Below are 26335 nucleotides of genomic sequence, written 5' to 3'. Positions count from 1 at the left end.
AAGAAAGAAAGGAAGAAAGAAAGAAAGAAAGAGTTTGTTTGTTTGAAGGTGGAGGTGACAGGAGGAAGACAGAGGAACTAGGAGGAAGACAGATTCTGCAGTCGGACAGTTTGAGCTCAAATTCTAGCTCTAACACTTAGTAGATATGTGACCTTGGGGAAAGTAACTAAAACCTTCTGTGCCTCAATTGCTTCATCTAAAGAAGGCGGACAAGAGGACAATGGTAATACCTCATAAGGCTGGTACTGGAATTAAATGACAGGTATCAAACTTCTGTAGCACTACCCAAAAGATGCAACTCTAATAACACTATTTTATTCTATCTAGAACAAAGCATAAAATGGTGGTTGTAGCAAGTGAAAATCAATGGAAAAAAAGAAAACACTGTCTGCCACTAATAATTTAATTTCCTCATTGATTCCTCATATCCCATTGTTCTTCTTTTGTTTTTACTCTTAAGTGAAAGATGAAAGCAATACCTTTCAGTGTAAGTTAATGAAGCGTAAGTGAGGTGGGGCTACTGTTCAGATTTCTGTATTAGCCGATCTACCAGACAATCACAGTGGGATGGAGAAAAGTACGTAAGTAAACAACTACTCTAGAGCAGTATGCTATGGCCAATCTTCTGAAAAGACTACTGTATTTTGGTGACTCAACTTATAGATTTCTCATTTAGTCTACAAATCTCAGCATGCAATAAGGCTCCTGCCTCCTCCATTCCCATGAAAACATTCTGACAGAGAGTACCAATGATGCCAGTGATGATTCTACTTGTTATTACACTATATTATTATTGGCTCCTTTTCCTCTACCCACTCTTTCAACACCTACATGCCCCAAGGATTTATTGTTGGTCTACCGCTATTCTCCCTCTGTAGAATTCTCAGGGTTCTAACTAGTACCCAAAGACTGAAGACTCTGGATATCTCGCCTGAGCTCTAGACTCCTACACACATGACCCAAAAAAACTCACCTTAAACTCAATAGGTTGAAAAGTAAATATACCATCTTTGGTGGTTCTCAGTTTATAAAATCCAAGCCCCCCCGATATGGCTTCACCCTATTACTTCAGCCTCATCTTCTGCCATTCAGATTCATTTTACTGGATGCCAGTAAATAAAATTACTGCCTAATATTTATTGAATGCCCATTAAATGCCAGGTACTATTCTAAGTAGTTTATATAATCAACTCATTAATTTTCACAACAATCCCATAAGGTAAATGCCATTATTTCTATTTTGTGCTGAAGAAAGTATCCTGCCTAAGCTAATAAGCAGTGGAGTCAGTATACAAACCTATATCCTATGCTCTTACCTTCAAACTATATAATTCTTAAACATGCCTATATATGTCCAGTTTGTCTTGGGGATTCAAAGTGAACAGACAAACAAGGCCTATTCCATCATGGGACTTACATTCTAGTTAGCAGCAAAAACAAATATACACAAGGAAGAAATAACTTATTATTGACTATTTTAAAGTGCCAGGAAGAAAATAAACAGGATTTTATGACAGAAAATAAGACAGAAGAACCTAATTAACAGTGATGAAAGAAGGCTTCTCTGAAAAGTGACTTTTTTGCTTTTTTTTGTTTTTTTTTTATTTTTGAGACAGAGTTTTGCTCTGTCACCCAGGCTGGAGTGCAGTGGCACAATCTCGGCTCACTGCAAGCTCCACCTCCCAGCTTCACACCATTCTCCTGCCGCAGCCTCTCGAGTAGCTGGGACTACAGGAGTGTGCCACCACGCCTGGCTAATTTTTTTGTATTTTTAGTAGAGACGGGGTTTCACCGTGTTAGCCAGGATGGTCTCGATCTCCCAATTTTGTGATCCGCCTGCCTCAGCCTCCCAAAGTGCTGGGATTACAGGCGTGAGCCACCACACCCAGCCTGAAAAGTGACTTTTAAGATGAGACCTGAAAGATGAGAAGTCTCCAACTCTGCAAAGAGAAGTGGTATACCCAGAAGTATACTGCATCATTAGAAAGCACAAAGATGGTGTTATGGACTGAATTGTGTCCCCTCTGCCAAATTCATATGTTGAAGCCCTAACCTTCAACGTGACTATATTTGAAAACAGGGCATGGAAGGAAGTAGTTAATGTTAAGTAAGGTCATAAGAATGGGGCACTAATCCAATAGGACTGATATCCTTATAAGAAGAGGAAGTGATATTAGTCGATTGATCTGTCTCCCTCTCTCTCCCGCTCTCTCTCCACGCCCCCTCCATATGAACACACAGGACAGGCCATGTGAGGCTACAGTGAGAAGGTGGTAGTCTACAAGTCAGGAAGGGACATCTCAGTAAAAGCCAACTCTGCTGACACTCTGCTGTTGGATTTCCAGCCCCAAGAACTGTGTGATAATAAATTTCTGTTGTTAAAGTCACCTGGTAATAATTTGAGATAAATGCCCAAGCAGACTAATACAGACAGGAAAGATCTAGGTATTTTGTAGGAACTGACAAAAAAAAAATTCAGTAGGCTGGAATACAAACAGCAATGGAGATAATAATACACTGAACACTCTTAAGCCCATAGACGGGAGATAACTCTTTTTTTTTTTTTTTTTTCCTGAGACAGAGTCTCACTCTTGTCGCCCAGCCTAAAGTGTAGTGGTGGGATATTGGCTCACTGCAACCTCTGCCTCCCAAGTTCAAGCAATTCTCCTGCCTCAGCCTCCGGAATAGCTGGGATTACAGGCACATGCCACCACACCCGGCTGGTTTTTATATTTTTAGTAGAGACGGGGTTTCACCATATTGGCCAGGCTGGTCTTCAGCTCCTGAACTCAGGTGATCCACCCACCTTGGCCTCCCAAAGTGCTGGGACTACAGGCGTGACCACCACGCCCAGCCAGGAGATGAATCTTAAATGAGATGATCAGAGAAATATTAAAAGTTCCTGGTGCAGGAATTTAAAGTCAGATGACAACTGGATTTTGAAACGTGTAGTGCAGGTTTTTGTTCTCTCAGTGACTGGAAGACACTAACATATGGCAACTAGAGGTCAGTATATTCCACCCTGGAGTGCATAAAGCAGCCCCGCACAAAAAGAATTGAACCCTTTCCAAAATGTTAACACTGTCCTATTCGGAAACAATGGCTAATGGATATGTTTTGTTTACTCTGAGGACTACAGAAAACTAATATTTGCCGCCCCCATCCCCCACTTTTTTTTAATTTCTTACACTACCAAGGACAGTTCTGAGCTAATTCTGGTTAATTAATACACATACATGTGTTGTATTTGTGTGTAAGGAACAGTATGGGATAATTTGGAACATGCACAAATGAATCAGATGTCAATGCTAGGCCTAAGAGTCACAGAAAGGGAGATATGATACCATACTTCAACACACTAAGGCGCCACTGGTTACATGACACACCATTTTGTGAACCACTAAGATGGGAATAACGCCAAGTTAAACTATGACATCAACTGTAACATACATTCTAATTTTAGAGTTTTTAAAATGTGAAAAAAAATGCACAGCTTAAAAAATGAAAGAGAATATGAAGTAGCTAAAATGCAAATAGTTGGAGTAGTCATATAAAGAGTTCATATAAAGGATAAAATACATCCAGTTCTGATAATCAGGAACTGCTTCATGCTGAAGATCATACTAAGCCGAGTCTTGAAGAATGGATAGAAGTAAGAAGCAAGAGATTGAGGGAAAGAATATTTTCAGAAACAGTATTGCAAGAAGAATAGCAATAATAAAATAAGGAAATAAGGGATGGCTAAAAAGGAATACTTAAAGTTAGAAAAACAAGTTAAAATAGAGAAAGAAAGAGAGAGAGAGAGAGAGAGAAAGAAGGAAGGAAGGAAGGAAGGAAGGAAGGAAGGAAGGAAGGAAGGAAGGAAGGAAGGAAAGAAGGAAAGAAAGAAAGGAAAGAAAGAAAGAAAGAAAGAAAGAAAGAAAGAAAGAAAGAAAGAAAGAAAGAAAGAAAGAAAGAAAGAAAGAAAGAAAGAAAGAAAGAAGGAAGGAGAAAAGAAGAGGAGGAGAGGGGGAGAGGAGAGGAGAGGAGAGAAAGGAAAGAAAGGAAGGAAAGGAAGGAAGGGAAGGAAAGGAAAGAAAGAAAGGAAGAAAGCAAGAAAGCAAGCAAGCAAGAAAGACAGACAGACAGACAAACAGGGTTAGGAAAACCTGAATGCAGCTAGGTTAAAGAGCCTGGAACTGACTGCACAGGCTTGAGCAATCATATTCTCAAACACTGTTTTTTTTCACTCCGACACATTTTAGGGTTATAATATATAGAAAAAATATGGCTCACTCCAGTAGTGTTTCTAAACTGTGGGAGATGGGAAAGGAGCAGAAAAGATTAATTCTTATGGGAGTACACAGTAGTGTAAAAAAGCCCTTCAGAAAATCCTAACTTCTATCTGCATTCCACCTTGAGAATTACTGCTGTATGCACTAGGAAACCCCTAGAAAAATTTTAGCAGCCAAATGATTCAGGTACACTTCGGGAAAGGGAATCCAGCAGAATTGTGTGAAAATGAATGAGAATTGGAATAAAAACTGGGAATCTGCATAAAAAGCAGATCTTCTAAACCAGAAGTTAACAAATTTGTACTACATTAGTTACAGTGGGAAAAAGTATGGTGGAACTACTGTAAGAAACAGAAACAATAAAGGGAAGAAAAACGTTAAGATATAGATAATAAGCTCAAACAAAAGTGCATTCTAAAATACAGTGGGTCATTCAGATGATGTCTAACAGGCATCCAAGACTGGAAAGAATGAAGGCGGTTAGGTCTGAAAAAAGAGACATGAAGATCATTTAAAAAGAAGTTTAAATGTAAATCCATAATTTGGACAAAACTCCAAAAAGGGGGCAAGAGAAGTATGGCAAAAATAAATATTTTTTGTAGTTAATATGTATTAAAGCATTTAATTGCTTTATTACAAATAATTGTCTTCATATCTTTTTATTTTTCTTTTTTTTTTTTTTTTGAGACAGAGTCTCGCTCTGTCGCCCAGGCTGGAGTGCAGTGGCACGATCTCCACTCACTGCAAGCTCCGCCTCTCGGGTTCGCCATTTTCCTGCCTCTGCCTCCCATGTAGCTGGGACTACAGGCGCCCGCCACCACGCCCGGCTAATTTTTGTATTTTTAGTAGAGACGGGGTTTCACCGCATTAGATAGGATGGTCTCGATCTCCTGACCTCGTGATCTGCCGTCTCAGCCTCCCAAAGTGCTGGGATTATAGGCGTGAGCCACCGCGCCCGGCCGTAATTGTCTTCATGTCTTAACAATAAACTTATGCTGATCCTCATCATCACCAATTTTAACACTATAAATTTGCAAACAAAAAATCAAAGCATAGTGAAGATTATTATTATATTCAGGATCATATAAAGCAATACAAAACAGCATTTCATGAATTTCCAATCTGCTGTTAAAAACATTTAGACGGGCCTCTTATGTGTTTGCATATGGATGAACTTAGTCAAAAACAATAATCCACACCTTTGAAAGCAGCGCCTAACAGCAACCTATATATATATATATTTTATAGAGACAGAGTCTTGCTCTGTCCCCCATGCTGGAGTGCAGTGGTGCAATCACAGATCACTATAACCTGAGCTCAAGTTATCCTCCCACCTCAGCCTCCCTAGTAGCTAGTGCTACAGGTGCGTGCACCACCACACCTGGCTAATTTTTATTACATTTTCTAGAGACAGAGCCTTGCTATGTTGCCCAGGCTGGTCTCAAACTCCTGGCCTCAAGTGATCCTTCTGCTTTAACTTTCCAAAGCACTGGGATTACACAGGTGTGAGTCAGCATGCTCAGCCAAAATCAATGATTTTTAAATCAAGTATTTTTTCAAGTTTTTTTTTAAGTATAAAGGCAATGCCCTCTTTTACATGAAACAGTGTGGTTTCGGCCAGGCGTGGTGGCTCATGCCTGTAATCCCAGCACTATGGTAGGCCGAGATGGGCGGATTACGAGGTCAGGAGATCGACCTGACCTCGTAACCATCGTTAACCATCCTGGCTAACACGGTGAAACCCCGTCTCCACTAAAAATACAAAAAAATTAGCTGGGCATGCTGGCAGGCGCCTGTAGTCCCAGCTACTCGGGAGGCTGAGGCAGGAGAATGGCGTGCACCTGGGAGGCGGAGCTTGCAGTGAGCCGAGATCACGCCACTGCACTCCAGCCTGGGCAACTGAGTGAGACTCCGTCTCACAAAAAAAAAAAAAGTGGGGTTTCGAGTCACATATGGGATAAGAAAGAAGAAAACCTCTAATTCTCTGGTATTAACCCTTAAATGTGCTATAAACATACCAAACAGCTTTAAATTATTTTTGACTAAAATACCTTCTGGCAAACTTCCTCTTAGAGTGACAGAGCCAGGGCTGGAGGCAAGGCAAGAAAGAAAAGATGGAAGGAAAAACGAAAGAAACCAATAAATGAAAAAAGAGGCAAGAGAAGGAAAGGAAAAGCCACCCAGCTGAACTAGCTAACACGGTAAAGATGGTAAAGATCATTACTTTACCCTCAAACAAATTTATTGAGCAAAGAAAATGATGTGGTTTTCTGCTGGAAGCAGGACATAAGAAAGACACAGGCTATTTAACTGTACAATAGTGCAGGTATTTGTCTCAAAATAGTTGGAAGTCAAAGGAATCTGATAGGGAAGACACAGGCCACTGTGTAAGCTGCACAAACAGCACACAATCTGCATTATCTCTAAATGATTAGATGAACTGAAACAGCAGACAGCAGCATCTTAACAGTTTGTCAAAACATGTTCTTTTGCTACTTTATGACTGCTTTTGCTTAAGCAAATTCTCTCAAAGGAAAAAACAAAAAGCCAGGTAACTATCTAAAACTCTATGTCCTATAATAATACTACTATGGTTAAATTTACACATAGCAAGAAAAATTTAGAAAAAATGTGAAATACCTCAGTCTGACCTTCATGGGCACTGGTCTCATGAGTAACTCGGATGGCCTGTAATAAGAATAAAGGTATTCATTGGAAAAAAATGACTATACCCAACTTTTTAAATGAAAACAACAAAGCTAAATTTTAACACCTAAAGTCTTCTAAAAGAAACAACAAACTGAAGGAAATTTAAGAACAGCTTAGTACTAGATATTTAAGAATGATATCTGGGTAATCAAATGAATTACTGTACTGTGTAACCCACAAATCTCTGAAAACTTAGGAAATTGAATATCTGATTATTTGTAATTTCTAGGCTGTAAGTAGGGGCCATTTAACTTATTCAGTTGTTAGAACTAACACTTAACATTTTATTCAATTGAGACTAGAATAAAGTAAGCATTTCACAGATAGAGACTAAAGAAGCTTATCTCATCTGTTTCTCCAGGTTCCATGCTCCTCTGCAGCTCTGGTTGTATTTATGCTTAATCATGCAGTTTCAGTCAGCAATTGAGAAATGTGGAGCACAACTCATGCATTTATCAGAAGCTACAGAAGTTAGTGTCCTGAACTAAAAAATAAACCACTCTTACAGTACCCACTATTTGCAAACATCCAGAGAAATGGGCACAATAGTAAATTACAGGTGAAAGTACAATCTTTATAAACAGCAATTTGGCAATAAATAAATATCCAAGCCTTAAAAACATGCAAACTATTTTATCCAGCAATTTCTCTTCTAGGAGTTTATATATTTACATATAATTCTACATAATTATATATAATTAAGGATATTTACAAAGATTTAGCTACAATGATGTACCTTGCAGTATTTATTAAAATAGTGAAAAAGAAGAAAAACTATTAAATTTCTAACAATAATTTATTGGTGAAATACAATACTACATAATGGAAACTATGCAGCCATTAAATAATATCAAATATATACTTACTGGTATGTAATACGTTTGTGATAAGTGAAAAAAGCAAGTTATAAAACAGTATTACAGTATGATCAAATTCTTGTTTAAAAAACTGTGTATATACATACACTCCCTAAAATATATTAATGTTTATCTACCTCTCATTAGTAAGATTACTGATTTTCATGTTGTTCATTTTTATGTATAATAAAAGATGTTTTATGAAGTCTCCAGTTTTTTTTAAAGAAAAAAACAATTTAAAATTCTCAAAGTATATTGGAATGCATAAAAACATAATCAAACCAATTAATTTATCAGGCACAAATTCTACATAAAGCATTGTTCTAGCCAAATAATTTGTAGACTATATGCCTAATTTCAAAGAATTTATAATCTATTTAATAACGTTATTAAAAAGTCAAAAGATTTCAAAAGAAAAATTGATTCCAAAAGTAATAAATTTTAAAAACAATTTCAGAACAGTTATATGAAGTGGTACAATCACTATTACCTGAATTAAATATAACCTATATTATATATATACCCTAGTTTATGTGGCCTGGTTATTACATTGATAAAATAGCCACAGTATGGTCTAACGTCTACCTTTAAACCTTTGCTTTTTCCTTTCATCTTCAGCCTTGTTCCAAATTCCCAGTAAAAGATACATAGCGTACTGGCAGGTATATATTTATTTTAGGGAGGGAATGGTAAGGAATAGTCAATCATAAGATCTTTTATTAACTTGTAAATCAAGGCCAGGCACAGTGGCTCATGTCTGTAATCCTAGCACTTTGGGAGGCCGAGATGGAGGTACTGCTTGAGGCCAGGAGTTCGAGACCAGCCTAACCAACATGGCAAAACCCTGTCTCTACTAAAAATAGAAAAACTAGCCAGGTGTGGTGCCACGCACCTGAAATCCTAGCTACTCAGGAGGCTGAGGCACAAGAATTGCTTGAACCCAGGAGGCAGAGCTTGCAGTGAGTAGAGATGGCACTGCTGCACTCCAGCCCGGGCGGCAGAGCAAGACTCCATTTCAAAAAAAAATTTGTAAATCAAACTGCTTTTATCCATTAAGTCAGCTCTGAACACAGAAAAGAAATGTCAACTTATCAGCATTTATGGATATTTCAAAGTTATCTGAAAAGTACAAAAGGCTTTTCTTGATGGATACAATAAAATCCATAATTGCTCAAAACTATGGTTTCAAGACAAAACCCCCAAACACATCTACAATCCCACAGAACTTTGTCCACATATGAGATCAAAACAGAAAGAAGGTACCGACATCATAGTTCTCCAGGTATCTGGCTCGTTCTTCAGGGCTCATTGATACAGATTCCTCCAGGAATTTTTTCAAGGTTGATCCAGATTCTGAGAATATGAAAGAAGATAAAATTAAAAAGGCTTGATATAGCAGAGAGACCAATATATGAAAATAATAGAAGTATGCTACTATTCTTCAGGTTAAATTATTTCACTGGTAAGTTAGAAATGTAAGGATCATGTTATAAATGATAAGCCTTACATTATTAATATTTGTTCATTTGTTTAACCTCTATTAGTCAACAATATAAAAGACTGAGAAGGATTAATATTTCTTCTAACAGTATATACATTCCCATCATAAAAGAAGTGGGGAATGCTTTATTTTATAGTTTGAAGAAAGAATTAGAGCACCACCTACTGCTCAATGAAAGTAACTTATATATTAAGGGCAAAAAGAATGCAGTAATGAAAAATCATTTACCAAAGTGCATCTTGTCTTTATTGTTTGCAATAGCATGAATCAGTCCAATTGTTCCACAGGCATTGCTGATCGTTTGCTTCATGAAATATACTGATGATGTAACAGCTTGTCCCTGAGATTTTATTTTTTCTTCCTCTTCTGTTCTGAATACTTCATACTGTTAAAAAAAAAAAAAAGTCAATAGTGTATATGTGGAAAATAACATTAAAAAACTCAGACTGTAAAAGAAAAAATATAAATGATAAAAAATATTTTTATAAAAAGAGTTTAAAATAATTAATGTATCACCTACCAGACTGATAAAAGACTGAAAATAGCCGGTGAAGGTATGGGCAAAAAGGCATTCTCCTATGCTATTATTAAAAGCATATACTTGTACGATCATGTTACTGGGCATATGGCAATATGTATTAACATTTTAAATTCTCATACACTCCAATAAGCAATTTCCTTTGTAGGAAATTGGTCTAAGACATAATCTTTAAAATGATATATATAGTTCTAAGAGTACAAAACTGGAAAAAATTCTAAATATCCATCAATGGAGATTTGGTTAACATATATTATGGCATATCATAATAGAATACTATAAAGCACACTAGATTTACATATTCTGATTTAGAACTTTGTCCACAATTAAGTGTGGTTATAGGCCAGTATGTATTAATAACAATTCCCATTTGTTTTTAAAATATGTATATACAGATTGGAAAGTCTGAAAGGGTATGCAAAAACTTAACAGGTTATCTTTGGGCCAAGAGATTACTGGAGAACTTTTATTTGCTAATTGTAACATTTCTATATTGTTTATCATTGGCAAAAATATTTTTCCTTTTGGAAAATCATAGCATATTTATAAAATTCACATTATATAATCTATAACTGACACTAACCATTATCTATAATAACTGGTTATAAAAACAATAGGGTATAATAATAAGCATCAAAAATGTGGGCTCTACAGCTGACTTCCTGGGCCCACATCCTGGCTCAGCTGTTATTAGCTGTGTGACTTTAGCAAATTACTTAATGTCTCTGTATCTCAGTTTCCTAATAGTAAGAAAGAGTAAAAAATAGCAAAAAGGTTAAAAAATTGGTGAGGTGGGAAGAAGAAAGATGATTCTATTGTTTTGTTTATAGTTTTCCCATAACTTTCTGCTTCTAATAGAACGGGGTCAGCAAATGACAGACTACAGGCCAAATCTGGCCCACTGCCTCTTTTCTTAGGTAAAATTTCATTATGTATTGTCTATGGCTGTTTACAAGGCAAAGTCAAATAGTTGCAACAGAGACTTTAAGGCCTGCAAAGCTGAAAATATTTACTATCTAGTCTTACAGAACTATTTTCCTGATCCCCTGCAATAAAAGAAACAAACGATGTCTATAGCAAACCTACAAGTAGTTAAGAAACTGCTTCTTTTATCTCTTGCCTATAGGAGAAAAAAATAATAAACTGCTTCTAACAACAAATGTATCTATGTTCAAAATATGAATTTTATTATTGTGGTTCTAAATTACATTTCAAGTAACATTTTCAGAATGAAAAGTAAGTTTGATAAAAAACTAGAAAGATTCAGTATATTACAATCTTATGCCGAAAAGTTTACAGTTCTACAGCTTAGTCTGTTGTTAATGTTCCTGATGACAAAGCAAAATAAGATTTGATAATTTCAAGATGTAATGTGTAGGAAAAAAGTCCTAAAATGATACAAAGCAAGTAAAGGAAAAAAAAGAAATTGTAGATCAAAAAGTAAAAAATCTTAAGGCCAAGAGACATAAACATCAGAGAGAAATAAATTTATAGCCTCTTTGCCTATGATTTACTGGCTGGACTGCACTATCACAAAGAACATATTCAAAACACTATCATTGGCCGGGCACGGTAGCTCACACCTGTAATTCCAGCATTTTGGGAGGCTGATGCAGGTGGATTATCTGAGGTCAGGAGTTTAAGACCAGCCAGGCTAACACAGTGAAACACCGTCTCCACTAAAGATATAAAAATTAGCCAGGTGTGGTGGCACATGCCTGTAATCCCAGCTACTCCAGAGACTGAGCGGTGAGAATTGCTTGAACCCGGGAAGCAAAGGTTGCAGTGAGCTGAGATCACACCACTGCACTACAGCCTGGGCAACAGAGTAAGACTCTGTCTCAAAACAAACAACAACAATAATAAAAAAGAAAACCCACTATCACTGATGGCAATTATCAAAAAGAAATAATAAATGTTGGTGAGGGCGTGGGGAAAAGGGAACCCAAGTGCACTGTCGGTCAGAATGCAGATTGGTACAGCCATTATGAAAAACAGTATGGAGATTTCTAAAGAAATTAACAATAGACTACCATATGACTCAGCAATTCATATCCAAAGGAGAAGAATCACCTTGTAAAGGAGATGAATCTCTACCTTGTCAAGATATCCGCACTTCCATGTTCACTGCAGCATTACTCACGATAGCCAAGATATGGAAACAACCCAAATGTCCATAGATGGTTAAATGGATAAAAACATGGTATAGTCTACAACCATACTACCCCGAATGTACCCAACCCCGTCTGATCTCAGAAGTTAAGCAGGGTTGGACCTGGTTAGTACTTGGTTGGGAGAAAAAGTGGTATACATATAGACACACATACACACATACACACATACACACACACACACACACACACAGAAATATTATTCAGCCTTAGAAAAAGGAGATCCTAGCATTTACTACATGGATGAACCTGAAGGACATTATACTAAGTGAAATAAGCCAGACACAGAAAGAAAAATATTGTGTAATATCACTGATACGTGGAATTTTTTTTTTTTTTTAAAAAGGTCAAATACACAGAGAATGAAACAGAGGTTGGCAGGGAGGTGATGTGATGTAGGTCAAAGGACACAAAATAGCAGATGTGTAGGAAAAACAAGTAACAAGTCTAGAGATCTTATGTACAACATGAAGACTAGTTAATAAAATTATATTGCATTAGAGATTTTTGTTAAATAAGTAGATTTTAGCTGCTCTTGTCACAAAAAAAGTAACTATGTGATGATAGATATGTTAATCTGCTTCACTATTGTAACTATTTTACTATGTATATGATCCTGTATCATGTTGTAAACTTCAAATATACACAATAAAATTTATTTTTAAAAACCCACCATGACTGACTTTAAAGGGTAGTAAGTCACACCTATAATCCCAGCACTCTGGGAGGCCAAGTGGGCAAATCATTCAAAGTCAGGAGTTTGAGACCAGCCTGACCAACATGGTGAAATTCTGTCTATACTAAAAATATAAAAAATTAGCCAGGTATGGTGGCACACGCCTGAAATCCCAGTTACTCCAGAGGCTGAGGCAGGAGAATCACTTGTACCTGGAAGGCACGGGTTGCAGTGAGCTGAGATCGCGCCACTGCACTCCAGCCTGGGCAACAGAGTGAGATGCTGTCTCAAAAAATAAGTAAATATATACATACATACCATACATACATACATACATAAAGGGTAATGAGGTACCCATGACAGTTCCTTTGCTTAAGTCATTCACAACTACATATTCAATTTCTAAATTGGAACTTCAAAGACAAACACTTTGCGGCTCCTAAAGAATGCACTAGATAGCCTCCTTAATAACTTTGCAATATATCACCTATAAGCTAAAATAGGGATCTACAAAACTGTAAGACATCTAAAAGTGGTAGATGCTATTTATATTCTCTACTTATAAGTTATTATAGTTATATAAGTAAAGTATTTATGCTTACTTATATATTTACTTACATAAATTTTCTACTTATGTAAGTACAAATTTACTTATGCAATACTTTAGAACTGTGTTCTTCCTTTCAACAGGGAGTTGAAAGTTTTTTAGCTCTGATAATCTACTAAATTAAATCCTATTAATAAGGATAATATGCCTTTTTAATACTGATGACTCACTAACTGAAAGAGATCAAATCTAATTTATTTTTTACAAAAAATGTCATAAAAAACCAATGGTTTGGAAATTTCCAATTCAGATAAAATTTCTATTTGTATCACATCAGCTAAGAAACCCTAAGGTTTAGGCAACTGAGTTTTTTTTCAATTACTTACTGTTCATTACAATTGGGGTCCTGGGATAGTTATCTGTTGGCTTATTTTTGTAATCAAAAAAGGTAAAAATAACATTGGATTAAAAGAGAGTAAACTTAAGTTCTTGTCTTAACTCTTCTACAAATGTCAATAATCATAACCTTACCATTGTGTAGAGTTGGTCTAATACAAGACAATCACTAAGAAATTCCTAACTCCAAATTTCTCTACTATGAATAGCAAATGCAAAGAAATACCATTTCTTTTATTGAATAATTTGTTTTGTAGAACCCTTAAGTAGAAGAAAGAAAATTTTCAATGTTATTTAATTTACCTTGAATTGAGGCTAATTTGTTATGGCATAAAGAAAATGATCCAGGAATTTCCAGGACTAAGCAAAGTCTAAGTCTTAAATCCTGTGGGATTTGGCTCCATTTAGCCCTGAAGAATAGGATGATCTGAGCACAAATATGCCAAATCATCAACATATTTCTCTCACATCGTCCCACTTACTTCTTCATTTTTTCATAACTACTGCAATCATCCCACTGTTTCTAATTTCAAAAATAAAAATCAGAAGGATATAGCCTCAAAATCTATTATAAAATGCACTCAAAAGTTCTGGCTCCACTATGCATATATATGTGCGTGTGTATATATGTATACATATATACGTATGTATATGTATACGTATATATGTATGTATATGTATGCATACGTATACATATATACACACACAGAAACATACACACACATCATTCTAGAAAAAAGGACTAAAATACGTAGACTTGAATTTAAATACAGAGCTCAAAAAATAGCTTTTTATAATCCCCAACACACCCCAAATCTGCCAGTTAAAATGTATTTAAGCTTAGTGATTCCCATTCAAGTTTATTTTGAAAGTAATGCAACCCATAGTATCAGTTTCCCCTACCAACTTAAAATAGACAAAGGAGATTCCTTTTTTATTTATATTGAAAAAACTGTATTTAAGTTTATTCTAGTATTTAAAATTTCTAAAATATATAAATCACAATGTGATTACATGTGACATCAAAACACAGCTGAGGCAAACAAACTTTTATAAAAGAAGAAAACCACCCAAGCTGAAAGCACTAACCTAGGACTTTACTATCATCAAAATCTAAATATCATCTCTTTAATAAAAACATTTTTAAGATTTCTTCACTGCCTAGATTGCCTAATTTTATGCAAGAAGGGGATCATTTGTTCTTAAATATTGTATTTATCAAAAACTTTGTAAATTAAAAAAAAGAAGAAAAAGAAATTGGGCTGGGCACAGTGGCTCATGCCTATAAGCCCAGCACTTTGGGAGACCGACGCGGGAGGATCCCTTGAGCCGGAGTTGGAGACCAGCCCAGGCAACACAGTGAGGCCCTGCTCTACAAAATTAAAATACAAGCATTAGCTAGGTGTGGGGGAACATGCCTGTGGTCCCAGCTACTTGAAAGGCTAAGGTAGGAGGATCGCTTGAGCCTGGGAAGTTGAGACTGCAGTAAGCCATGATTACATCTCTGCACTCCAGCCTAGGCAAAAGAGTGAGATCCTGGCTCAAAAAATAAGATAGACAAAAACAAAAATTGTATTTACCAGAAACTTTCTATTTTACTTAACAATTACCTTTTCTGTAATAGGAAAGAGAAGTAATACTGCACAGACTGGTCTTGGTACCATGCTAAGGAGTTCAGGATCCATTCCATATACATCGACGAATTGCCAGTTAGGATGCAGACCTAATTGTTTGAGAAACTGGTAAAAGAAAGAAAGAAAAAGAAAACAATGGAACGTTAGTTGATAAAAGAAAACTAGTATACTATACATAGTGTTAAAAGGGAAATGATCAACAAATATGTACTCTATATCTAATACATACAAGGGGATAAAATACAAATGTAACCAACATTCAGTAGGAATGCAGTAAAGCAGCACACATCAAAACATCACAATGTACACCCTAAATATGTACAATTTTTGTCAATTATACTTTAACAAAACTAGAGGGGAAGAATGTAGTAAAGCAGATTTTCTATGAATAGGGTGAGAAGAGATAGCCATTTATTTATAGCACATAACAAACATTTAAAATTAATAACATGTGAAATAAAACCTCTTTTTTCAAACTCCATTTCTTTGGAATTGAATTTAATAAGCCTGGACTTCATCAAATACACACAAGTTGGCTTGGTTGATATGTTAAACTCATTTCCAGCACTTGGTTTTTAAGGAGAGGCATTTAAGTTACAGTAAATAAATAAATATTTTATCGGAAAATCAACATAGTTTACCTATTTACCAAAAATGATGCCTGAGGTTTAAAGACAGATTGATGGCCATGAACTACATCAATGAGCAAAGAGTAATATGAGCCAAAAATGCATCTAATGCATTGTATGAACAACAGAAAATGCTTGATATAGGAAGTAAACTACTGGCTTCCTGACCTCTACTACACAATGAAGCCTACTTAACTTCATTGCCTCCCTTATATCTAGCAAAATAACTGTAACAAAAGATTAGTGCTTGTCTACAATTCTTAAGATGTCACAGGAAAATAAAATGTCAGACCTTAATCTATCACATAGAGAAAAAATGAGAATGATGTCATTTTCACAATAAATTAATAACTTTATATTGAAAGAAGTTGATAATTTTTTAAAATACATCATTACAAAATAAGTGTTAGATGACAGAAAAAAGGAATAGAGGCAACAAAAATCATATTAAAAATGCATCACTGTGTCTTACCTCAAGAACACATTATAGTATTTGCTGGTCTAACATCTGAAATTTTGAAATTAAAAACAAACAAAAAAGGTGCCATAGGCATTTCTCAGTGAAGAATAATCACATGTACTTAGATCATCAAATGAGGTCTTGCAAAACCAGTGGAAGCCATGACACGTATATAAACAGTGTTATTCATCTCAAACGCATTTGAGTTTGTAAGACAAGACCTTCTTGTTTAAAGGGCAACTGTCCTTATCCCTTCATTTCTCTGTTTGTAGAAGATAATTTACTTGCCAATCATATCGTTGGTCAAAAATAAGTTTCTAGGTATGTTTAATAATAAATGTACTGATTTATAAAAACTTTCTTAGAAGAATGTGTTCAGCATAGATTACGTTCATTCTTGCAACAAGTCATATGCCCCGTAAGAGTCCAGGGTTGAAGAGATCAACGGGCTCCTCTGTTATATCCATTCTTCACTTTGATTCTATTTATAGTTCACTAAAGCACTTCAAACTACTTCCTGCTCCTTTCTCCACTTCCTCCATACTTCCTAGTCTATGCTTTTTCAGTATTCAATTCTATAGAAAAACCAAAAAGGATAAAAATTAACTGCAAAGTCAAAGGAAAAAACTGTCTTATTCAATATTTTTAATCCCATTGCCTAGCACTGTACATGGTTGAATCACAGACACCCAAGTTATATTTCTAGAACTAACTAAAGATTGCATCTCTACTTTAGTAGATAACCTAGCCATCTGTATGTCTACACACATCAGTGAAGCCTTGGTATAATGAAGAAAAGAAATAGAAAAGATACATTTGGCTCCTAATCTAAAACCCCTAGCATTCATTTATCAAATCTGAAGACTACCTAAATATGCCTTTTAAGGGAAAGTATCATGAACCCTGATAAGATAATTTAAATTTATTTGTTAATTTTATGTACCCCCAAAGTCATCCTGTTATAAAGTTATAAAACAAGATGGTACATACAACAGAGCAATTTTACATCTGTGCTGCAAACTAAAAGTCACAGTTAGAATATTTTAGTGAAAGGTATGGACAAAATCAGCAAGTACTGTAAATCAGTTCACTGCAAATCTACTCCATGTCAGCCAAAGCTAACAAGTGCAAAAAGTACTAGGAACCAAAGGCAGCAACTGTAGTGATAGCAATTAGTATCAAACTGAGGACATAATAAATGATTAAATAGTAGATAAAATCATAACTTGATTAAATTTTAACCAGAATCATGCTTTTTAACTTTTTACTCATATCAACAATTAAATGAGATAGATACAAAGAAGTTTAATGCAACTAATATCTACTGAATATAGTAGTTACATCCTGACTCCAGATTGCCATGAGTCAGGCTCACTGGAAGCTATCTGAATACAAAGAAGGAAAGCAGCTATAAAGACTACCTCTGGGAAGTGGAGAAAGGGTAGAGAAGAGGGTCAACTTTTACCACCCACTTCTTTTTAAAAAAAAAAAAAAGTCATTAACATGTCCTACTTTTACAATTAAAAAAAACCTCTGTTTGAAATGATCATATGCAAATACAGAAAGATAGGAAGGAAATTTTCTAAAATGTTAGCAGTTAGCTTGGGTGGCGTGAATCCACCTTTTTATTTTCTAGTATTTTATAAAAGCATTAGTTTTACAATAATTATATGTAGCTGTAAGTTACAAATCTATAGAACTGATATGCATATGTTTTCTATTTAAATTTACAAAACTAGGAGAAAACACAAAATGATGGTCTTAAAACTATACTAAACAAATTTTTCCAGACTACTCACAAAGATAATTACCTATACATGCATTTGCAAAGCCATCTCTACACAATTAATTAGAAGCATCCCATTCACATCAAGCAGGATAAAAGGTTTCATAACCTCTAACACCAGTCTTCTGGCTTTTCAAACTTAAATACTGAGTAATAAAATAACCAAAAAAAACTCTAATTCAACAAATTTTCACAAGGCCTCTAAAATTTTGGCCAATTGAGAAAAATAATTAATAAATTATAATATTTGGTTGTTAAAAAATCTTTAGTCAACTTATTCTTTTTATTCCATGGTCCAATGACAATTTTCTTCACCAGATAAAGAATATTTAAAATTATTTGTAAATATATTTTGAGACCCTTATATGTGAGGCGCTAGGAGCAGTACCCCCTTCACCTCTACTGCCATGGCAAGGCAGGTTTCATTTTATCTTCTTTTTTTTTTTTTTTTCAGACAGCATCTTGCTCCATTGCCCAGGCTGGAGTGCAGTGGCACAATAACAGCTCACTGCAACCTCTAACTCCTGAGCTGAAGGAATTCTCCTGCCTCAGCCTCCCAGGTAGCCAAGACTACAGGCATGCATCATCACAGCCAGCTAAATTTTTTTATTTTTTAGTAGAGACATTTCACTATGTTGCCCAAGCTGGTCTGAAACTCCTACACTCAAGCAATCCTCTGGCCTCGGCCTCCCAAAGTGCTCACTAGGTGTGAACCACTGCACTCAACCCAGTGTATCCTTCTACCAGGCAATAAGAAAACTACGTCTGGGAGGTTAAGTGCTTTTTCAAGGTCCCTGCCAGAATTCACATGCAAGGCTCTGAACACTATGGCACCTGTTTACTTTTCCAGCTTCATTTCTCTCTGCCCAGAGTATCTTTCTGGTACTTTATTCTCTAACTTGGCCACAATGGACTCCTGAGAGTTTTCAAAGTGTCTATAAGCATCTCTTCCCTCCAGGTTTTTGCACACAAACTAGACTTCTCTGTCTTAAAAAACTGTTCATTCCTGTTCCTACATTATAACAAATTCTTCCTCATTCTTTATATGACAAATAACAAAAATTCTGATTTTATAAATTAAAAAAAATAGATAAAATTCACTTTCCTTTCAAATTTGTTCTTAAAGCCACTTCCTCTGGTCTTTAATGGTCTGCTCAGGGCAGCCAGAGATTCTGCCTTGTTACTATTTTATTAATGATGTGAATTATGATGTAAAATTATACTTACCTAGTAATTACTTGATATTAACACCAGTAAACTAGTATTAACTGCTAAATGTAGAACTAGGAGAATAACTATTAGTTAAATGAGAAAATGGCAGTGTAGAAACTAGCAAAAATAAATTTTAATAGAGACAGAATAATTATTAATGTACATAATGAAGAAACACTGAAAATATTTTATGTGCAGATTAAGGAAAAATGAAGTTTACTTCACTGCAGGCTCAATATGGACTAACTACAAACTGGCCAACAAAGGTGATATAACGTTAGTCTGCTTTAAAAGAAGGATCATTTAAGATAATGTAATAGCCCACTGTATTCAACAAAGATTATTCAGCAGAAAATACACTATGGGAGGCATGTTTTATGAAAGTCAATGACCAAGAAAAGAAAGCCCAAAGGCAGGTGACCAGAAGGATAAAGTTCTGGAAGACATCATAGCTGAAGTTTCTAAGCATGTTCAGAGAGGACTGAAATTACTATGATCCCTGTCCCTAGATATTTTTAGTAATATCACAAAATAGCAATTAGGAGCCAGGTACAGTGGCACATGCCTGTAGTCCAGCTACTCAGGAGGCTGAGGTGGCAGAATTGTTTGACCCCAGGAGCTGGAGGCCAGCCTGGGCAACATAGTGTGATCTCCATCTTAAAAAGAAACAAATTGTTTTAATTTAAAGAGTTTTTTTAAAGAGCAATTAGATTTACTCTATAGTTTCAATGGGAAGAATGATAGACAACTGGAGAAAGTTACAGGAAAGCTGATTTTGTTTCAATAAAAGAAATATAATTCTTCTACTTATATATTATTCTCATTATTATAATAAAAAAATTAAACCACTTTAAGAGACAGAATGCTGCTCATTGAGATAGGCAAAGGACTCATGACCATATTAAAAATAATGTTGCGGGATCTTCTGGATCAGGAAAGCACGTTTATAAGATCTATTCATTCTTCCATCTGACAACTACCTATTTATTGAAGGCCCCCTATGAGCCAGGCACCATTCTCATACTTCAGACTCATCCCTGCTCCCACAGAACTTACATTCTGGTGGTAAGATACACATGATAAACAAGTATACACATAAACAAGGTAATTTCACAAGATGGGAAGTACTATGAAGAAAACATGACAGTACAGATTTGGGAGGCTAATTTAGCGTGTACTCAAAGACTCACTGATGAGATGACTTGAACTTGAGCCACAGATGAAAAGAACCTACCATAAAACAACCAGGAGTGGATGACTCAAGCAAAGGATGAGCAAGTGCAAAGACTCTGAAGCAGGAACAGACTCCACATTCAAAGACTGCAGCACAGCATGAGTGGAAAGGAGATGGGCAGTACCTCCTCATTCAGCCACGATACAAACTTGAAATGGAGCTGGATGCCATTATCCTTAGCAAACTAACACAAGAACAGAAAACCAAATACCACATGTTCTCACTTGTAAGTGAGAGCTAAATGATGAGAACACATGCACACAAAGAGGGGAACAGACACTGGAGCCTACCTGAGGGTGAAGGGTGAGGAGAGGATCAGAAAAAATAACTATTAGGTACTAGGTTTAGTACCTGGGTGATGAAATAATCTTTCCAACAAATCCCTGTAACACAAGTTTGCCTATATAACAAATCTGCACATGTACCCCTGAAGCTAAAAGTTTAAAAAAGCAAAAAAGTTTTAAGTATATTCTAAGCACAAGCATTGGAAGACCAGTAGAGCATGATAAGCAGGAAGTCATAACATGTGATTCTCATTTATTTAAGGCCACTTTGGGTATATATGAAAATTAGATTTTACGGAAGCAAAAGGAGAAGCAGAAGAACTAGTTAGGCGCCTACTATAGTTGTCCAAGCTAAGGATGATGGTGGCTTGCACTGGGGCAGCTGAAATGGAATAGCCATATTTGGAATAGCCTTTGCAAGAAGAGTCCTTAAGATCAATTAGATCCGAGGAATGAGAAACAGAATATTAAAAATAGCTGACATTCATGGAGAGCATGCTTTGTTCAAGACATTGTTCTACATATTTTACATGTAGTAATTTGTTTGATCCTTACAGTGATCTTACAAGATTAGAAGAGATTATAAGAAATGAAGGAACTCATTGCTTGAGGCCAAGCATTTGAGACCAGCCTGGGAAACAGAATCATCTTGTCTCTACAAAAAGTACAAAAAGTAGCCGGGTGTGATGATTCAAGCTTGTAGTCCTATCTACTTGGAAGGCTGCAGTGGGAGGATTGCTTGAGCCCAGGAATTCCAAGGTTATAGTGAGCTATGATTGTGCCACTGTAATCCAGCCTGCCTGGACAGAACAAGACCCTGTCTTTAAAAAAGGAAAAAAGAAAGGAAGAAATTAAGGAACTAAGGCACAAAGAGGTTAGATAACTGCCCATGGTCGCAGAGCTGGTAAATAGCAAAGCAGAGATTACAATCCAAGAATCAAATCAAGACACTACAGCCTCTCTGGAATGGCAATCTGAAAGAAGAATCAATGGCATCAACTCGTCACCTCAAACACTGCATGGATGGCTATGCCCTTGGAAGATAGGGAAGAAATGGGTTTAGAGCAGAGATGGGAAGATGAAAATCCGTATTTCTGTTTTGGCCATATTAAGTTTAAGGTATCTATAAGACATCCAGATGGAGATACCAAAGAGTTGGCTGAATATACAGATGTCCAATTTGGTGGCAATGTCAGGGTTTCGAGGAACATGGGGTCTTCTATGTGACAACTGATGTATTAGAACCGTGCAACAGAAAACATTACTAGGGCAAGAAAACACATAGAAAAGATTAGCAGTCTAAGATGAAGCGGCTGAGGAGCTCCTTAGAAGTTGGAAGGGAGATGATCTAGCAACAGAGACTCTTCGAAGCAATTAGGAAAGTAGAGGACAATCAGAATTATTACAGAAACTAAGAAAAGATAATGTTTCACTAAGGATGGAGTGGGCTATACTACCAAATGCTGCTGAAAGGCCAAGAAATATGGTGACAGAGAAGTGATCACTGTGGCAAAGTGGCAATCATTAGTAAACTTGACAAAAGTAGTTACTACGAAATGGTACACACAGAAACAAGCTACATAGGAATGAATACTGAAAAGAATGCGAGCTGAGGTAGCAGTGGCAGCAGCTATGAACAATTCTTTGTGGAAAGTTTACAAAGAAGGAGAACAGATAAGGCAGCAGCTCAAGGAGGACAGGATAACAAAGAATTTTTCCTAAAATGGTATCTACTAATTAAAGAATTCTTATGAGAATTTATATGATATATTGTGATTAAGGCAATAAGCCAGCAGATGATCTCTAATTCTTTCTCTAACTCTAAGCATACAGGCTAAATAGAATAGTTATGCTATAGTAAATTTATTTCCCTTTCGATATTATGCTAGAAAATATTTTGCCTCCTCAATAAAATCACAAGTAGAAATAATCATCCTTGGGGTGGGAAGGGGTCCATATAAAAAAAAAAACCATTAGTTCTAAAGCACAACAATATGTAAAATATACATGTGGTTGTACTGTACTCAAATCACAAAAAAAATCACAATGAAGATTTAGTATGGTCATAAATAATAATGATTGCCTATATCACATTCTATAAACGTTGTAATTCTTGATGTTTAATTATCTGTAACTTTCTATCAGCTGCAAGCTGCATTTACCCCTTTAAATGCATAGGTAAATAGAGTAGAGTTTAAAATGTTTAAATAATTTTTTTGATCACTTAACTCATTTTATCCTAATTAAGTCCTACCTGTAGCATGACACAGTATCCTTAAAAGGGCTGACAGCATGCTAACCAACAAGAGAAATCACTATCTACCACATTTGCTGAGACACATGGTTACTAGCTAATGTCTAACAATTAATGCTCATCTGCATATAGTAGACATGTGATGGCCATTCTTGTACAACACTAGGCATCATCAGAGTCTAAAGCAGTATTTGCTCACACTGATTGTAACAACAACACATGCAATTACCAGATGGTAACAGAGTGAGTCCAAGATCCTACCATTTCATTAGGTTGAGGAAATAAAAGAGGGTGGGATGGATATTGTTGTTAGGGTTTATTCATTCTCCAAATTCTAAGTCAGTTAACTACATTTCTATCCATCTTCTATTCTTGGTTCTGCCACTAAAACATAGAGAATAAAACAACCACAGAAGTTTTAGTTATAACTAATCACTTCTTACATATTTGCCCATTCTCCCACTAAAAGCACATTATTTCTTTTAAAATTAAATTTAAAACAAACTAAATCATGCCAAAGCATGTCAGATATAGTGTAAAATCATATACTAAATAATATTGTTTGTCTGTTTAGATCATCTCAGAAAGGTCTCCTGTCACTATTCCATGTATTACATTTTCCCTGATGGTCTCTATCAAAGCACTATGTTCTTTTTCTTATTGTACTTATAATAAACGCTAATAACTTGTTTGCTTGTTTACTGTCTTTCAACTGGATTGAAAAGCAGAAAACCATGAATATTTTAATCACCAAAGAATCACCAGCTCCTGTTCACATTACTGGTATTAAAAAAGGTGCCCCTAAAATATGAATGTGTTTGATAATTTTTCAAGACACCCTAGGAACAAGGTCCACTAGCAGCTGAATCACAGGACGTAAGTTCCTACTTACACAAACTTACAGTTTGTTAAAACAATTAACATGATCTAAAAAGTTTTTTTAGTCTATTGATATGGCTAATCACGTTGATTTTTGAATGGTGAACCAGTTTTGCAACACCAGGATAAACTGCTCTTGGTCATATGTTACTCTTTTTATATATTTATTGCTGTATTCTATTTGCTGATATTTTGTAGGGGATTTCTTGCATCCATGTTCATGAGGGATACTGATTTGCAGTTTTTCTTATTATGAATTATCTAGTTTGGCGTCAGGGTAATGCTAGCACAAAATTAGTTAGGAAGTGTTTTGTTTTTTTGTTGTTGTTGTTGTTGTTTTGAGACGGAGTCTCACTCTGTCACCCAGGCTGGAGTGCAATGATGCAATCTCGGCTGAATGCAACCTCCGCCTTCTGGGTTCAACCAATTCTCCTGTCTCAGCCTCCCGAGTAGCTGGAATTACAGGAGTGCGTCACCACACCCGGCTAATTTTGTATTTTTAGCAGAGATGGGGTTTCACCGGCCAGGCTGGTCTCGAACTCCTGACCTCAGGTAATCCGCCCACCTCAGCCTCCCAGAGCACGAGTGCTAGGGATTACAGGCGTGAGCCACCGCGCCTGGCCGTCTCCCCTCTTCTATGTTTACGTAGGATTGGTATTATTTCTTCCTTAAACGATCATCTCAAGAGATGCAGAAAAATTATTTGCGAAAATTCAACACAGATTCATAAGAAAAACTCTCAGCAAACTAGTGGGAAAAGAGGAACTTCCTTAGCCCGATTTAAAAAACATTTACCAAAAACCTCAAGCTAACATACTTAATGGTGAAAGATCAAATGTTTCCTCCCTAAGATAGAGAACAAGACAAGGATGTCTCTCTGTCCAGGGAATTTGCTACAAGCTTTGAAAACCAAAAACCAATTTTTTTAAGAACACGGTGAATTGTTCCTTGGTGACAAGAAGGAAGATGGTGGAGGTAAGGGGAGTATGATAAACTAGGAGAGCAGTAAAAAATAAATGAGCTGTTGAGAGTGAAAAAAACCAGGGTAAGATAAGGCACACCTGAGCAGATCAAAAGTTTATACCTGGTAGCACTTACTGTTCTTCTGAGTGAGTGGGAGATGTTCCCTCGTCCCTCCCCAAACCCCAACCTCCAACACCTAGAAGGAACTTAAATTGCTGTAGAGTGCAAAGAATGGCGTGGGAACTACTAAACTGAGCTTTCTTTGATACAACAGCAACTAAATGTCCAGCTTTAAAAGACTGTAAGATAAAGGGGGCGTGGCGGGGAAGAACAGTGACTTGATGGGGCAAGAGGTGATTGGAAGATGATTTCATAGTGCAGGCGGTGGATGAAATTACAAGGACTGGGTGGGCGAGTTTACAAAGCTTGGAGTCAGGAAGTGTGGGCAAATTAGTCATCCAGAAGGTACACCAGTAGGAAAATTATGGAATCGGCACTAACAGGAGGCAAAACGAAGAAGGAAGGGGAATAGGAATACAGAGTAAAAGTCCCTCCAAACCTCTGACCTGGAGTCCCCAAGATACATGGTGTCTGCGGAATGGGACCAGAGGAGTGGTGGGAGCATCTCCAGGAGCCAGGTGGCAGGGAGATGGCCCTTTCTGAAAGGGGCGGACCCGCGTAAAGCCGAACAAGAGGGGCCCTCAAGAAATTAAATCCCAGAATCCTTGGAAGCGTGGAGGTGGAGTCCAGCAGGGAAGCGGACCGAGCAGACAGAAAGGACTCCGAGGTCCCGAGCGACAGACACCTCACTCACCTGGTTGGTGACCTGAAAACGAAACAGAGAACACGCTTTAGAGACAAACTACCGTGGACTCGCGGCAGCAAGCCGGCTCCCTCTGCGCCTGCCCACGGCCCAGGGCTGCCCCGAAGCTGCCCACCTCGGGATTGGCCTCCAGCGGCAGCCAGCGTTGACCCTCCATGGCCGCTGTGCCCGGCCCTCCAGCTCTGACAGCAGCAGCCGCCGCCGCCGCTTCCGCCCACGCGCGCCTTGACCTGGGCCCTCCCAACACACCGCCCCGAAGAGGGGCGCCTAAACACCAAAAAGAGATTGACCGGCCTCTCACCCTCTTAACCTCTCCCTGCAGGGCCGTAGGTCAAGCGTCATATTTTAAATTAAGATACTGTCGAGGAGGAAAAAAATAAGAGCCAATTACCTATTTCGGGAGAAAAACAGTATCTGAATTCACAGTCCTGTCCCCTCACGCTTGGACTCTTCCGAGCCGAGCCCTGCCGAGCGCTCGCGTTCTACGCATGCGCCATGCGCAGGTCTG

At 36.9% G+C, this 26335-nt stretch overlaps 1 protein-coding gene across 2 annotated transcripts in view; it reads right to left on the bottom strand.

Annotated features, from left to right (window-relative positions):
• UCHL3 (ubiquitin carboxyl-terminal esterase L3 (ubiquitin thiolesterase)) overlaps positions 1–26322 on the bottom strand; it is a 58306-nt gene extending 31984 nt beyond the window's left edge. The window contains exons 1-6 of one of the 2 annotated variants that reach the window (XM_011942853.1): positions 26129–26322; positions 25819–25830; positions 15280–15408; positions 9570–9726; positions 9108–9193; positions 6915–6962 (exon numbers count right to left, since the gene is read on the bottom strand). In XM_011942853.1, the coding sequence (XP_011798243.1) occupies positions 6915–6962; positions 9108–9193; positions 9570–9726; positions 15280–15354 (366 nt within the window). In that variant the 5' untranslated portion in view covers positions 15355–15408; positions 25819–25830; positions 26129–26322. Of the gene's footprint in view, positions 1–6914; positions 6963–9107; positions 9194–9569; positions 9727–15279; positions 15409–25818; positions 25831–25942 lie in introns of both variants that reach the window. The other variant, XM_011942852.1, reaches the window with a different exon arrangement.
• Between the last annotated feature and the right edge of the window lie 13 nt (positions 26323–26335).

Source organism: Colobus angolensis, unplaced genomic scaffold (assembly GCF_000951035.1).
Source record: "Colobus angolensis palliatus isolate OR3802 unplaced genomic scaffold, Cang.pa_1.0 Scaffold211, whole genome shotgun sequence".
In the NCBI taxonomy this organism is placed as follows: domain Eukaryota; kingdom Metazoa; phylum Chordata; class Mammalia; order Primates; family Cercopithecidae; genus Colobus; species Colobus angolensis.
This window is presented reverse-complemented; position numbering and strand designations above follow the sequence as displayed.